At 47.4% G+C, this 14,951-nt stretch overlaps 1 protein-coding gene across 1 annotated transcript in view; it reads left to right on the plus strand.

Moving 5' to 3' along the window:
* The first annotated feature begins 267 nt into the window (after positions 1–267).
* The window catches only part of NEURL1 (neuralized E3 ubiquitin protein ligase 1), a 78,905-nt gene continuing 64,221 nt past the window's right edge, over positions 268–14,951 (plus strand). Inside the window, exon 1 of the mRNA XM_082408346.1 lies at positions 268–425. Within this exon, the coding sequence (XP_082264472.1) occupies positions 341–425 (85 nt within the window). The 5' untranslated portion in view covers positions 268–340. The remainder of the gene's footprint in view (positions 426–14,951) is intronic.

A 14,951-nucleotide genomic window follows, 5' to 3' on the forward strand; every position in this document is an offset into this window, starting at 1 on the left:
CGCCGGAGCCACAGCGCCGCCCGCCACCAGCCAGAACCCGAGCGCCAGCGGGAGGAAGAGGGGAGCCCCGGGCGCCGCCGGCCCCGGCCCAGGGGCGCGCCCGCCGCGGAAAATGGCAGGCAGGTAGAGGGCCCCCGCCGCGGGCAGGCCCCGCCGAAGACCGAGGAGCCCAGAGACAGGGAAGAGAGGAGCGGCCTGCCCGCCCCCTGCCGCAGCCCCACCAGGGCCCTCCCCCGGCGGCGCGCGCGCCCGCGCGCGCACACACTGGCACACCGTACCTCCTCTCCTGCTCAGCCTCGCCTGCCCCCCGCGAGCGCCGAACCCCCTGGGGCCGGATGCCATGGGTAACAACTTCTCCAGTATCCCCTCTCTGCCCCGAGGAAACCCGAGCCGGGCGCCGCGGGGCCACCCCCAAAACCTCAAAGGTAAGGCTCCGCCGGGGCCGGGCGCAGCTGGAGGACTGGGGCGCAGGCGGAGGGGCAGGGAGAGGTGGAGAGGTGTGGCTGGCGAGGCCGGGCAGGTGCCACCTGTTGTGCGTATTTGGAGATGGGAGATGCACCTCGGCCATGGAGGTGTGCTGGAGGTGGGGGACTGCTGGTGATGACGGTGAAAATCAGGGAGGATGGTGTTGCGTGGGGTCTACGCAGTTCTCCCAGCCAGCACCAGAAACGTCACTGGAGTCCCCTCAGGCCATGATGCTAGGCGAGCGTGCAGGGGTGAGGAAGGGCATTTGCCAGGTGGGTAGGGGAGTGTGGCAGGATGCTCAGGCCGGCCAGCTGTGCTTCCCAAGGGAAGCACCATTGTCTCCTTTTTCATCTGCCCATGGCTGGAGAGGTGATGCTGGAAGCACTAGTTGCATTTCCGATTGGAGGGTCTTAAAAACCCAGGACAGATTAACAACAGCCTGGAAAAAGGGGCCAGAGCCGGTGGCCTCTGGAGTCCTCTGCAGCTACTGACTTTTTGTATCCACTGAATCAGGTTGGTTTCTGGTTCCCCAAAGGCTAGATGTCCAGTTGGAACTCTAGAAAGGAGGGGCTGGGAGCCTTGAGACAGCGTAACATTTACCGAGAAGGTCTTTGCCCTCCAAGTCCCTCCACCCACCCAGCACCCTCAGGGAGGCCCCAAGCCCTGTTCTTGGCTTTAACTTTTCAGTACTGTCTCTGACCTTTGGGAGACACACCTGGGTCCTCCCCGGCCCTCAGAGCCCACAGATTCCCTTCGGGGAACCTCCTTTTCTATCACCCTCAAAACCAGCCAGCACTGGCTGGGCATTCTGATGGCTAAGAGACAGGAAGGGAAGCCCTTGGGCTTTCACAAAGAACAACCCACTTCTTGACACCCACCCCCACTGACCCCCAGGTTATGAGAAGGATACCAGTAATGCCCTTTGACAAAGCATTGAAGTTTACAAAGAACTTTCACAAATACCTTTTCAAGTGGGCAAGGAAACTGCTCTGGGGTGTCCTCAGAGCTAATCATGCCCATGTTACAGTTGAGGAGAACCAATGCTTGTTTCACGTTCCCAAAGCCAGAGAGGCAGAACTAGGCTGCAGACCTGTATCTTCTGACTTGGAATTCTGTCCTCTCTTTTGCTGGACGGTTAACCTTCAGGAGTGGGGGAGAGGAGGAGAGACGGGACCACCGTCCTGCATTCTAACTCCAACCCTTTCAGAACTTCAGCTCTCACTTGGCTCAGGAAAATCAATGGGTTTGTTGTGTCCTTCTGGAAATTAATATGGCGGTACCTGTCAAGACCTTTTAAAATATCATTTTCATTGGCCTTGTGATTCCACCTGAAGAAATGATCCTAAGAAAATGGAAATGCAGGCAAATACTTATGTGCTAGGCTAGGATGCTCATGGTAGTGTTGCTTATACTAGGAAAACAACCTAAATGCCCTGAAATCGTGGTGGATCCTCTTGGTGGAGTATTATGCAATCTTTAAAATAGTATTTTTGAAGAATATTTGATCACTTGGGAAAATGCTCACAGCAGCATAATGACAGTTGTAAAAAGCAGCATACAAAGTTGTGTAGACTATGTAAGAGCCCAATTTTGTTAAAGTGTTATGAATGCAAAAAAAAAAAAAAAATCAAACAGCCCTTGAAAGAAAGTTTCTGGAAGATTAACAGTGGTTTCCTCTGGGTAATGAGATCACATAAGATTTTTTCTTTTCTTTTTTATATTCTGCTCTTTTCTAAAATTTCTACAATAAACAAGTATTATTTTTTATAATCAGAAATCAGCTGTAAGTATTAGATGTATGAAGACTGTTTCTGAGCGTTGAAAACAGATTTCTAATGATGGAGGAACCTGTGGTTGTCATCCAGTTCAATGTCCTCCCTTACAAGGGAAAAGAATGAGGGAAAGGGAGAGTGATTTTACCAGTTACTCAGTGGGTCAGTCAAGAGAAGGTGGCAAAGCCAGACTAAGTCCTTCAAGGGCAGGGGTTAGCTGGGGACCAGTGAGTTGACTTGGTGCTTGAATGCTCACCAGCTGCCCCAAGAAGGCTGTGCTCCATCCATGACCCTAGGGAAGCCCAGAGAAGGCCTCCGTAATTGCACCCCTTTTAACCTAAAGTTTGGGATTGTGGGGATGTGAGGTGTCTGTGGCTGGGGTCTTTGGCAAGGGAGGGTGAGCAGGAGAGGGTCTGAGGCCCTCCCATGTCCCTGCTCCCACCCTAGCCTCCTCCTCTGCCTGAATCCCCACCTATCTGGCCTGGGAAAGCCCCTTTTTGCTGCCTCCCTGGTTTACAGAGATCAGTTCTTATTCAGTGGGAGTAAATGGTGGAGAAATTCTCCCTGCCAGCAGTCTCCCTCCCACTGCCCATCTCCCTTCAGGCTCAACTTACCAGAATCCACTCTCCTCTGTCCGTAACCACACACCTAGGTGGCCGTGAGAATTTTGGTTCTGCTCCTTCCAAGCCTGAGATGAAGGATCAGAGCATGCCGTGAAGGCTGCCTATGAGTTCCTTCATCCAGGGTCCTATGGTCCTTCATCCAGGGTCCCCGATCCTGCTTCTCAGCCTGACTTTTCCACATCCTAACAGAGCCATCAATTTTATTCTGTGATTGTTTTAATGTTCACTCCAAGTTCCTTTCTAACTATATCAGCATTGACCTAGGAGTCTTCTCTGATACATCAGTGGTCATCCAGAGTTCCATCCCCATTTTATTGGTATGACCTGGATACTGGCTGTGATTCTAAGACTGTCCACCCTGAGTTCTGCTGGGACAGCTTTGTACTCACCCAGAATTCAGCTCTGATTCTTATCAGTGTCCATCCAGAAATTTGCTGGTGGGAGGCAGGGAACTCTCGATTTTTTTTCTCCTTCCATAATTGCAATCTATTGATTTCTCACCATTTTAATTAAAACAACTGCAAAGGACCTGGCATAACAGGGACCCTGAGACTCATTAGAGATCTAAGATTGGTCTGGCTGTCAGGCTGACATGAAATGAGGCTCGTCCATCACCTGTCAGGTGGTAGACTTTGGTCTTCTCCCTGAAGACACACTGACCTCACTCCACTGCTGGTGATTCCCACTGGGGTCTGAAGAGTGTTGGTCTAGGAGTGTCCACGGGAGAGGTCCAAGGTATAGCTCGGGGATTAGGACCAACAGACAGTTATGAGGAGCTGCCATGTGCCTGGGTCAGAGGTGAGGGCTCATGACATCCCTGTAGATTCACAGACTGAAGATCTACTTGATAAGGTAGGGCTGAGGGAAGGAATGGAATCAGATGCTTCGTTGGATTGTTGAAATCCCAGATATGTGTGAGCAGAGGTCAGAAATGGGGGGTCAGGGAAGAATTTGAGCTGGACATGGAAGGAACTGTAGAAGTTGGATCGATGGCAAGGGGTGCAGCGGGAGTCCGAGGGTGTGGAGAGGAGGGTAGGGCAAGGGACGTGCAGCAAAGGCTTGGAGGTGGGAGGAGTGAGTGTGTGTATATATTCTCAGTGATGGGCACAGGGTGACTGGGGCAGGGGATTCATGCGTCATGGAGACAAATACAGAGAATGAAGATCTTCCTCCTTCCCCATCTCTTTCTGAGTGCCTGCCTGCTTGGTGCTAAGTGTTGGGGGAAAGGTAACTAGGAAAGCCTATGGGGAGGACAGCTCAGTCCCAGTGGTCACCCATAGATGGGGGTTGGATAGGCCACCTCCTATCATTTTTTTTTTATTGTGGTAAAATTCACATAACATAAAATTCACAATTTTAACGTTTTAAAGTGTACAATTAACTGGCATTTAGTACATTCACAATGTTGTGCAACCACCACCTCTGTCCGGTTCCGGAACATTTTCATCACCCCAAAAGGGAAGCCTGTACCCATTAAGCAGTCACTCCTTATTACTCCCTTCTCTGAATCCCTGGCAACCACTAATCTACTTTCTGCCTCTAGGCATTTGCCTATACTGGACATTTCATATAGATGGAATCATACTGTATTTGTTCTTTTGAGTCTGATTTCTTTCACTTAGCCTAATGTTTTCAAGGTTCATCCGTGTTGTAACATGTATCTTCTTTCCTTTCTGTGGCTGAATAATGTTCCATTATATAGATATGCCACATTTTGTTGATCCACTTGCCAGTTGATGGATATTTTTGATGGATATTTGGATTGTTCCACCTGTTGGTTATTGGGAATTTTGTGCTGTGAAGATATGTGTATAAGTTTTTGTTTGAACACCTGTTTTCAGTGTTTCGGGGTATATACCAAGGAGTGAACCTTCCATCTTTTCAAAGCTGGTGCTTTTGAATTGGACATTTCACAGAGCCACTGGTTGTGACAGATGTAGGGAGGTTGTCTCCGTCCAGCTTTGGTTGGGTGTGACGCCAGCCTGTTGTCTTCAGAGTCTCTTTTCCATGGTGGCTGAGGCTCCCGGCAGGCAGAGGGAGGAGCTTCTAAGGTTGGCCAAGGAGCTTTGATTCTTTGAGGTGAGCTACTGGAACTTTCTGCAGACCCTGAACCTCCTCACTGTTCTCTGAGGCCGGGGGTGGGGGATGCATTCTCCTAGGACAAGGTCTTGGCCATTTTCCAGCCTTCACAACCTTGCCGCTACTTTCCTGACCTGGGTCCTCCTCCCAGGTCTTGCAGTAGCTGGCCTCTTTGCCTCCCATTCCTCCTTTGACGCCAGAGGGGTCCTCCTAAAGTATGCCTTTCATCTCGCCCGTCCCCTATCAACAGTCTTCAGTGTCATGACCCAGCCTGCCATAATCGGAAATTCAAGGCCTCCATTCTTTGGCCAGCCCACAGATATTCCCACAGCCCTTGTCTGGGCTCCTCCCTTGGTGTCATGACACTTGCAGGTTAGGTGAGCTCATCCATCTCTCTGCTCCCAGCAATGCAGCAGACAGACCTGGCACGGTGAAGGGGTGGGGGCTGGTGGGCTTCCCTGCCCCCCCAAGACTTCAGAGAAACTGGGCTGAGACAGCCCCCATATTGAACCTGGAGCATCTGTCCTGCACACCCTGTTGGGTTTTCATTCAGTCTGACCTTTGAACCCTATATTGTTAATCATAAAAAATAATATTTATAACAGCCACCATGTGTTGGGTGGTTACTGTGTGCCAAGTACTTCCATGTAGATTATTTCTATTAATATCCTACTGACAACCTGCTGAGGGGGAGGTATCATTGTCACCATCTTATATATGGGGAAAGAAAGGCTCAGAGAGGTTAAGTAACTAATCCCAGACCACACAGTTAGTAACTGATGGAGCTGGGATGCAAACCCAGGTCTCTCTGACTTTAGAGTTCACTCTTGTGACCACTATATATCTTGCCCTCATAGAATTCACTCTTGGTGGGCTCTGTCTTCCATTGTCGGAAAGGAAGTGGGGAGCAATCTCCTGGCCTCTGGACAGGGCCCCAAAGGAGGGAAAGGGAGTACCATGGGGTTCTTGATGCTCCTTCCCAACCCCTGCCCCTTCCACCTCCTCTGTAGGGTTTTTAGCCATGTAGACCCATCAGCCAGTCATCAGACACTTTCAAGGGAACTTTCTGTTCCTTTGGGCCAGTGTTTCTCACAGTGAGGTTTTTCTACTGCCTGCATCAGCATTAGCATCAGCTTGAAAGCACATCTAAAATGCAGGTTCCCAGCCCCCAGGCCAGACCTACTGTCTCAGAATACCTTGGGGATGGGGCTCCCAAACCTGCATGTTTAACAAGAGCCCCAGCTCATTCTGATATACGTCAAAGTCTGAGAATTATCAAGGCTGTGGGGCCTCAGAACAGACCCACTCTGGCACTCTTGGAGTTGGTGAGACCAGGCTTCTCAGAGGAGGAGAGCCTGAAGTTGGATGGAGATTTGGAATGGACCTTTTCAAGGGCATCTTGGTGAGGGCATGGCAGCAAAGGCACGGAGGCAGGAAAATGCAAGGTGTTGGCAGAGACAGTGAGCGGTCCCTCCCACCTGGGATGTGAGACCCCCCAGTGGGGAGATGAACGGATCAATCTTTGAAGATAGACTGATGCCAGATCTTGCAGGGCCTTGGATTCCAGATGAGTTTAGATTGATCCTGTGGGCAGTGGGAGCTATGGGTGGCTTTTGAGCAGAGGAGTGTAGTGATTTCCTTTAAACAGCCGCATCAGCAGAGGAGGGGGGAGGAGGGAATGAAGCATCTTGAGCTGCTGGGAGGTTAATGGAGCTACAGGGCTTCTGTCCTAGGCCAAGCTGAAAGGGCTGGGTGGGACAGCCAAGTTGATGACCTCATCTAGGCTTTCCTGTGGGTGAATCTGGAAGCATTTCTGACCAATGGCTATGGTCAGCAGGGCTATTGCACATCAGGAAAAAAAAAAGGATTTTTAAGAAGTACAAGTCCTGATGCTGGGCACTATGCTAGGTTCATTCACATAGATTAATTCATTTAACCTCTCAATAAATGTGAAGTAGGTATTATTATTCCCATTTTGTAGGTGCAAAAACTGAGACTCATGTATATTAAGAATGCTGTCCAGAAACAATACACTAGGAAATGGCAGAGCTGAGATTTCTATCTAGGACACCAAAGCCCATGAGGGAGAGAATTGGCCTTGGGGGGAATTTCTGCATATTGGGGCTTTCTTTTCCCTGATGCTCTGAGATGGCATGTGCCCACTTCCGAGATGGCATGTGCCCACTTCCAAGATGTGCACATTGAGGCCCAGGCATTGGCTCTAAATCACAGAGCGCAAGATGGTGACAGTACGGGCAAGGGCAGTAACAAAAGGAGGAAAAGGCAGGAGGAAGGAGGACAGGAGTGGGGCACTGCCCAGGGGATGCCAGGGATGCCTTCATCTGGGTATGCCAGCTGCCTGGGCCTATTTCCTTTTCGTTTGTGACGCTCTCACTCCTGGTCCTGCACACCCAGGAGCTGGAGGCTGAGGGGCTGCTTCTCCCTGATCTGGTTGCTTTGGCAACCCTGGGCAGGATGTGAGTGGTCTCCTTGGTAACGCCTGGGAAAACTGCCTGCAGGGCTGGAGGGAAGTGGACTGGCCAGCGGTCAGGCTGGGTGGCACAGGCAGAGCCAGGCCAGACCAGGCCAGTGAGACTGCAGGCCTGTGGTGAAGGTCAGGCTTATGGAATAGCCCAGGCAGCCTGTTGGCCATTCCCCAGCAAGCCAGAGTCCAGAGGCCCTGGGGGCCTGGGGGCCTGCCTGGTGAGACCAGAGGCACTAATGGGCCAGCCCAGGAAGTGGGAGGAGATGGGGGTGAGGGTGGGAAGGGGGGAGAATATAGCTTCTGGATGACAGATCCAGCTACAGGGTTTCTTAAAAGATGTTTATCAGAGGTCATTACCCAGATCCTGCTGCTTTGGGAAATGAGCAGGTGCTGATGCCTGTGGGGGGCAGGACAAAGAGAAAAGCAGGGCTAGAAGAAGAGGAAGAGTCACAGGCAGGCAGGTGGGAGTCTTTGGCTTTCTCTCTGCTCTAGCTGCAGCTCTGGAGTAGGCTGGGCTCTGCGCTGGGCTCCAGAACTGAAGTTCTCCCAGGGTGAGAGTTGGGGTTCCAGGGATTCTCTGATGCGGAGGCTCATTCTGTTGTTTAACAAACACGCTAAGCATCAACGATGAGCCAGCCGTTCTCCTAGGCGTGAGGATACGATAGAACACAAAAAGATGAGGGCTCGCTGCCATGGAGCTTTCCCTCCATGGAGCTGGGAACAAAAATGGCAAATGAACAAATGAATCGGAGTACGATAATAATTACTAACATGTTATGCGCTAGAGACTGTGCTAAGCTCTTTTCACCTATTATCTCATTTAACCTTTAGAACAACCATGTGAAGTAAGTATGATTATTAGCCCCATTTATAAACTGAGGCTTAGCGAGGTTAAGTAACTTGCCCAAGGTCACGTGGCTGGTATGAGTCAGAGCTGGGATTCTAGCCAAGATCCCTCTGACTTTGGCGCTACCACTAAAAAACCCCAAAAAACCCAAAAAAACCCCTTTTCATTTAGAACAGTTTTAGATTTACAGAATTATTGCAAAATAGCAGAGAGTTTCCACCTAGCCCATGCCCAGTTTCCTCCATTATTAACATCTTACATGTGTATGGAACATTTGTGACATTAACGTACCAATACTGATACGTGGTTATTAACTAATGTCTATACTTTACTCCGATTTCCTCAGTTTTCCTTCATGTTCTTTTTCTGTACTAGGATCCCATCCAGGATACCATAGTATATTTTTAGCTACCACATTTTATATATATATATAGTTGTGTTTTCTTATGCTCCTCTTGGTTGTGACAATTTCTCACACGTTCCTTGTTTTTGATGACCTTGACAGTTTTGAGGAGTGTTGGTTAGGTATTTTGTAGACTGTCCTTTCACTGGGATTTTTCTGCTATTCTCATGATTAGACTGTGGTTATAGGTTCTGGAGAGAAAGACCATAGAGGTGAAGTGCCATATTAGTTGCATCATATCAATGGTGTGTGTTCTCAACATGATTTATCACTGTGGATGCTGACCTTGATCACAGGCTGAGGTAGTGCTTGTCAGGTTTCTCCACTGTAAAGTTAAAGGTGCACTTTTCTCCCCATATTGCGCTCTTTGAAAGGAAGTCCTGTGTGCAGCCCACACTAAGGGGCAGAGCGTTATGCTCTACCTCCTTGAGGCGGGGGCACTACTTTAACTGTGCTGTCAACTCTTTCTTTAGTTCCTTACCCAAGCAGTTACATTTGAATAAGGGCTGTGAAACAGAAGACCAGGGAACTTGGGGGAACTTGACCTGGTCTTGGTTGTCTGGGAAGTGAAATGACCAGGGAAGTGATCTGAAAATGAGTAGGGGTTGGCTTCATGTTCCTGGGGGTGCTCCTGCCATGTTGGGTGTGGAACTATTCATTTAGCATCCCTGACTTTTTTAAAAATTATTTTTATTTTTTAAAATTCTTTTTAAAAAATTTTTTATTGGAGTATAGTTGATTTACAATGCGTGTTAGTTTCAGGAATACAGCAAAGTGAATCAGTTATACATATACATATATCCACTCTTTTTTTTGTTTTAACTTCTTTATTGGAGTATAATTGCTTTACAATGGTGTGTTAGTTTCTGCTGTATAACAAAATGAATCAGCTATACATAAACATATATCCCCATATCTCTTCCCTCTTGCGCCTCCCTCCCACCCTCCCTATCCCACCCCTGTAGGTGGTCACAAAGCACCGAGCTGATCTCCCTGTAGCATCCCTGACTATTAAATGTCACTGACCAGCTTAAATGTCACTATCATTAAAAAAATAAATAACTCTTCCCATATGTTTAAAAGCACCCCAGAGGGGGCAGTACCACTCCTAGTTGAGAGCACTGAGCTGGGTGTGGAGGGTGCAGTGAAGGTTGTTCCTGGAAGGGGCCTGGCACAATCCCCTGCTGAGGACGGAGCTGGGTGTTGGCTCACCGCTGCTGCTGACTCAGGGGCTGAGTCCCGGCTGTGTCATCCCAGCCTTCCAGGCCACGGAACTTTCAGCAGAAAATCATTAAGTGGCCGCTCCCTTGACTCTCTGTCCATGGCGGCAAGTTGCTGGTCCCAAAGGCTGTCTGTGTCGGGGGGAGGCAGGAGGAGGAAAGAGGACCCTCTTGGGATGATGGGAGAGGGGAGGGAAGTATGTCTACTGGCTTTTCTGGATGGCCTTCTTGGCCTCTCTCGCCCCAGAATGCCATGCTGGCTGCTCCAGAGGTTGGGGTGGGGACAGGAAAGGGAGAACATTGCCAGGGGAAGGTGCTGTCTTATGATTAGGGTCGTGGCACTTCCACACGCTCCTGACTTTCACCTTCATCTTTCCCCTTGGCTTGCCCCAGCCTCTGCCTGGCATCTACTGAAAGGCTGATCTTCTCCATGGAATGGGACGGTGTGTGTGTCCAGGTGGGGGTGTCCAGGTGCCCCTGAGAGTGAGGAGAGGAGGCACTTTGCCCTGATCAGAGTTGAGTGAAACTGAGAGGATGCTCCAGCTGATTCACTTCATGTGTCAGTGCCCTCTGTGCTGGGCCTGGTGCTGGGCATGGAGGTGAGTACTGGGCATCGTCTCTGCCCTTGAGGTGCTCATGGCCCATGAATCGCTCATCCAATTCAGACATCAGTCCGTAGCGGCAGAAGGGTCCTGGAGCCTTTCTTCTCTGTGTCTGCTTTCCTTTCCTTTTTTTACCCTGATCTTCCCAGCAAATGCTCCGTTTGAATACATTCTCCGTGAAGGAAGAGGACTGGCAGGTGGTCAGGTGTGTGCGTGGGGCTGGTGGAAGGGGTGGTGGCCACTGACTTCCAACATCAGACCGAAATCAGAGGTCATTTTGTCCTACCTCCTTTCTCAGCCCAGATCTGGAGCGCTCAGCCCTGGAGAGGGGAAGTGACTTGTCCAAGGTCATACAGCTGGATTGGACCAGGTGCTAATGAGGTCTCAAGGCTCTGACCTTGCTGGATGATGCTCTCAGGATTTGGCAGAAGTTAATTCCAGAGGGACACCCGAGGGGGACGAATGATCGTGCCAACTGTGATGTGTGCTGTCCCGAGGGGAACTACTGAAGGGCTTTAAACAGAAGAGTGACAAGATCTTTTAGATGCCTTAGAAAGCTCTGGGGCAAGAGAGGGGCAGGGGAGGGCCAGGCAGGAGGCTGCTGCAGTCTTCCAGTGGAGGAGAGGTGTGGCTTCTACCAGGGCAGGGCAGTGAGCAGCCAGGCGAGCAGATTGATTTGGGAGATCCTTTAGAAGGTCGACTTGAAGATTTGGAGGTGGAGAGGGAGATGCAGAGGGACTACTTGTGTTGACATGTGACATTCTGACTTCTGGGGCAGTGGTCAGTGAGGCACCCAGGTGGCTTGGCTTGGAAGAGCTTGGCCACACACTGGGAGGGTGGGCCTCTTGGGAGGTCGGGGGTGAGCATGCTGCTGTGTGAGTGTTCCCTTGAGAGCTGTGTCCCACCCAACACCTTGAGGTCTTAGAGCCAGGAGGAGGGACAGGTGAGCAGGGCAGGGCTGGCCCTGAGTTCTTGAATCCACCCTACCCCCTGGGGCATCATCGATAATTAATGTCCCCTCTGCCTGTCACAGGTGGCTCCCAGGTGGACAGAGGTGGGGTCCTGGCACCTGTGTTGTGATGTGCATCTGGCTTCTGCAGGCCTCCGAGCCAGGGCCTTCAGTCCCAACCTAGCCAAGCTTTCTCAGGTGGCTCCTCGCTCCCCGTGGGTGCCAGTTCCCCCAGCATACACACACAAACCATAACAGGTGGCCATAAATCAGCCCAGACAGGCCAAGGCTGCTCTGGTTTTCCCACAGTTGAGATCAAAGCCCCAGACCCTCACCCTGGGGCTCAGTACTTATTAAATTATTAAACTGTCAAGGGAAGGGAAAGCAGGAAGGACTGGATAGATGGCCATAGAGTAAAAGAGAATGAGGAAAAATGGCTGAGAAATGAGGCAGCGGGTGGGAAAGGGGAAGAGAGGAGAGAAAAAAAAGCTCTTTGTCTTTGCCCTGAGCTTTGAGACTTAACAGAACTGTGAACCTTGCATTTGAATATCTGCAAACAGTTCCGTCCTGCTTCCTCCTCTGGGATCTCATTGGGGTCCCATGATCAGGATTCATAGCCCCACTTTACAGAGGAGAAACTGAGGCCCAGATTGTCACAGGATTATGAAAGTCTGTACTTCTGAGTCCTGTTCCAGCCTCTTTCTGGGCCTCTTCATGGGCCCAGAATCAACATTAGGTTAATACCCATTCTTGACCCTGGCTCTCAGGCTAGACTGGAGTGCGTGAAGAACCCCATCCTGATCCCAGTAGGACCAGCCAGGGCCTCTTCCTGCCTGGAGCCCACTGGACTCTCCTTTAGCTTCCAGGCATGAAGGCAGAGCTTGGACCCAATAGATTGCCCATCCCTGCCTGAGGCAACAGGTTCTATCCCTGGCCCCCACTCCAGTTGTTTGCAGGAAACAGCCTCTTTTTTCCCACCATCTTTATTGTGGTATAATTGACAAATAAAATTGTAATGCACTTAAAGTGTACTTCGTGATGATTAGGTATATATATATATATATAGTGAAATGATTCCTGCAACCAAGTTAATTAACACATTCATCACCTCACATAGTTACTTTTTTTTTTTGGTGAGAATGCCTAAGATCTGCTCTTAACAAATTTCAGGTATACAAGTATTATGAACCATAGTCACCATGCTGTACATTGTATACTCAGAACTTATTTATCTTATAACTGAAAGTTTGTATCTTTTAACCAACATTTCCCCATTTCCCCCACCCCTAGTCCTTGTCAACCACCATTCTACTCTCTATTTCTTTTAATTCAGCACCCCCCCATTTTTTTGGATTCCATGTGTAAGTGATACTGTATGGTATTTATCTTTCTATGTCTTTTCTCTGGCTTACTTCACTTAGTATAAGGCCCTCCACATTCATTCATGTTGCCCCAAATAGCAAGATTTCCTTCTTTTTATGGCTGAATAATATTCCATTGTATATATATACATATACACCATATTTTCTTTATCAATTCATCCATCAACAGACACTTAGGTTGTTACCATATCTTGGCTGTTGTGAATAATGTGGCAATGAACATGGATGTATAAATATCTCCTCAAGATAGTGATTTCATTTCCTTTGGGTATATACTGCTGGATCATATGGTAGTTCTATTTTTAATTTCTTGAGGAATCTCCATACTATTTTCCAAAATGCCTGTATCAATTTACATTCCCACCAAGAGTGACAAGGGTTCCCTTTTCTCCACATCCTCATCAATATTTGTTATCTCTTGTCTTTTTGATTATAAATGTCCTAACAAGTGTTAGGTGATATCTCATTGTGGTTTTGATTTGCATTTCCCTCATGATTAGTGATGTTGAGCATCTTTTCATGTACCTGCTGACCATTTGTATTTCTTCTTTGGAAAAGTGACTATTCAGGTCCCTTGCCCATTTTTCAATTGAGTTATTTATTTATTTATTTATTGCTATTGAGTTGTAAGAGTTTATTATTTTTTTGGAAATTAGCCCCTTATCAGATATATGGCTTGCAAATATTTTCTCCCATTCCATAGGGTGCCTTTTCATTTTGTTGATTTTTTCCCTTGCTGTGCAAAACCTTTTTAGTTTGATGTAGTCTCACTTGTTTATTTTTTCTTTTGTTGCTTCTTCTTTGAGTGTCAAACCCCAAAAATCATTGCTAAGATCAACAGCAAGGAGCTTTCCGCTTATATTTTCTTCTAAGAATTTTATGGTTTCAGGTCTTACATTTAGATCTTTAATTCATTTTGAGTTGATATTTGTACATGGTGTGTGATAAGGGTCCATTTAATTATTTTGCATGTGGATATCCAGTTTTTCCAGCACCTTTTATTGAAGAAACTATCCTTTACCCATTGTATATTCTTGGCACCTTTGTTGAAAATTAGGTGACCATATATCTGTGGGTTTATTTCTGTGCTGTCTATTCTACTCCATTGATCTATATGTCTGTTTTTTATGCTAATAGCATACTGTTTTGATTATTATAGCTTTGTAGTATAGTCTGAAATCAGGAAATGTGATGCCTCCAGCTTTGTTCTTCTTGCTCAAGATTACTTTAGCCATTCAGGGTCTTTTGTGGTTTCATACAAATTTTGAGATTTTTTTTTATATTTGTGAAAAATGCCATTGGAATTTTTATAGGGATTGCATTGAATCTATAGATTGCTTTGGGTGGTATAGACATTTTAACAATATTAATTCTTTCAATCCATGGACATGGGATATCTTTGCATTTATTTTTATCTTCTTCAATTTCTTTCATTAATAGTTTATCGTTTTCTTTGTACAGATGTAAAGATTTGGCTAAATTTACCCCTAAGTATTTTATTCTTTTTGATGCTCTTGTAAATGGGTTTGGTTTCTTAATTTCTTTTTCAGATAGTTTGTTGTTAGTGTATAGAAACACAACTGACTTTTGTATGTTGACTTTGTATCCTGCAACTTTACTGAGTTCATTTATCAATTCTAACAGTTTTTTGATGGAGTCTTTATTAGAGTTTTCTGTATACAAGATTGTGTCATCTGCAAACAGAGACAATTTTGCTTTGTCCTTTCTGATTTGGATGCCTTTTATTTCTTTTTCTTGCCTAATTGCTCTGGCTAGGACTTCCAGTACTATGTTGAATATGTTGAAGTAGCAATAGAGGGCATCATTCTCTTGCTTCTGATCACTATTAGTATGATGTTAGCTGTGGGCTTGTTATATTTGACCTTTATTTTGTTGAGGTACATTCCATCTATACCTAATTTGTTGAGAGTGTTTATCATGAAAGGATGTTGAATTTTATCAAATGCTCTTTATGCATCTGTGATTGATGATCATATGATTTTAGCCTTTATTTTGTTAATATGTTATATCACATTTATTAATTTACATATGTTGAACCATCCTTGCATCCTAGGGATAAATCTCACTTGATCATGGTGTATGATACTTTTAATGTGTTGTTGA

This window comes from Balaenoptera borealis (assembly GCF_965194805.1).
Source record: "Balaenoptera borealis genome assembly, chromosome: 10".
NCBI lineage: Eukaryota > Metazoa > Chordata > Mammalia > Artiodactyla > Balaenopteridae > Balaenoptera > Balaenoptera borealis.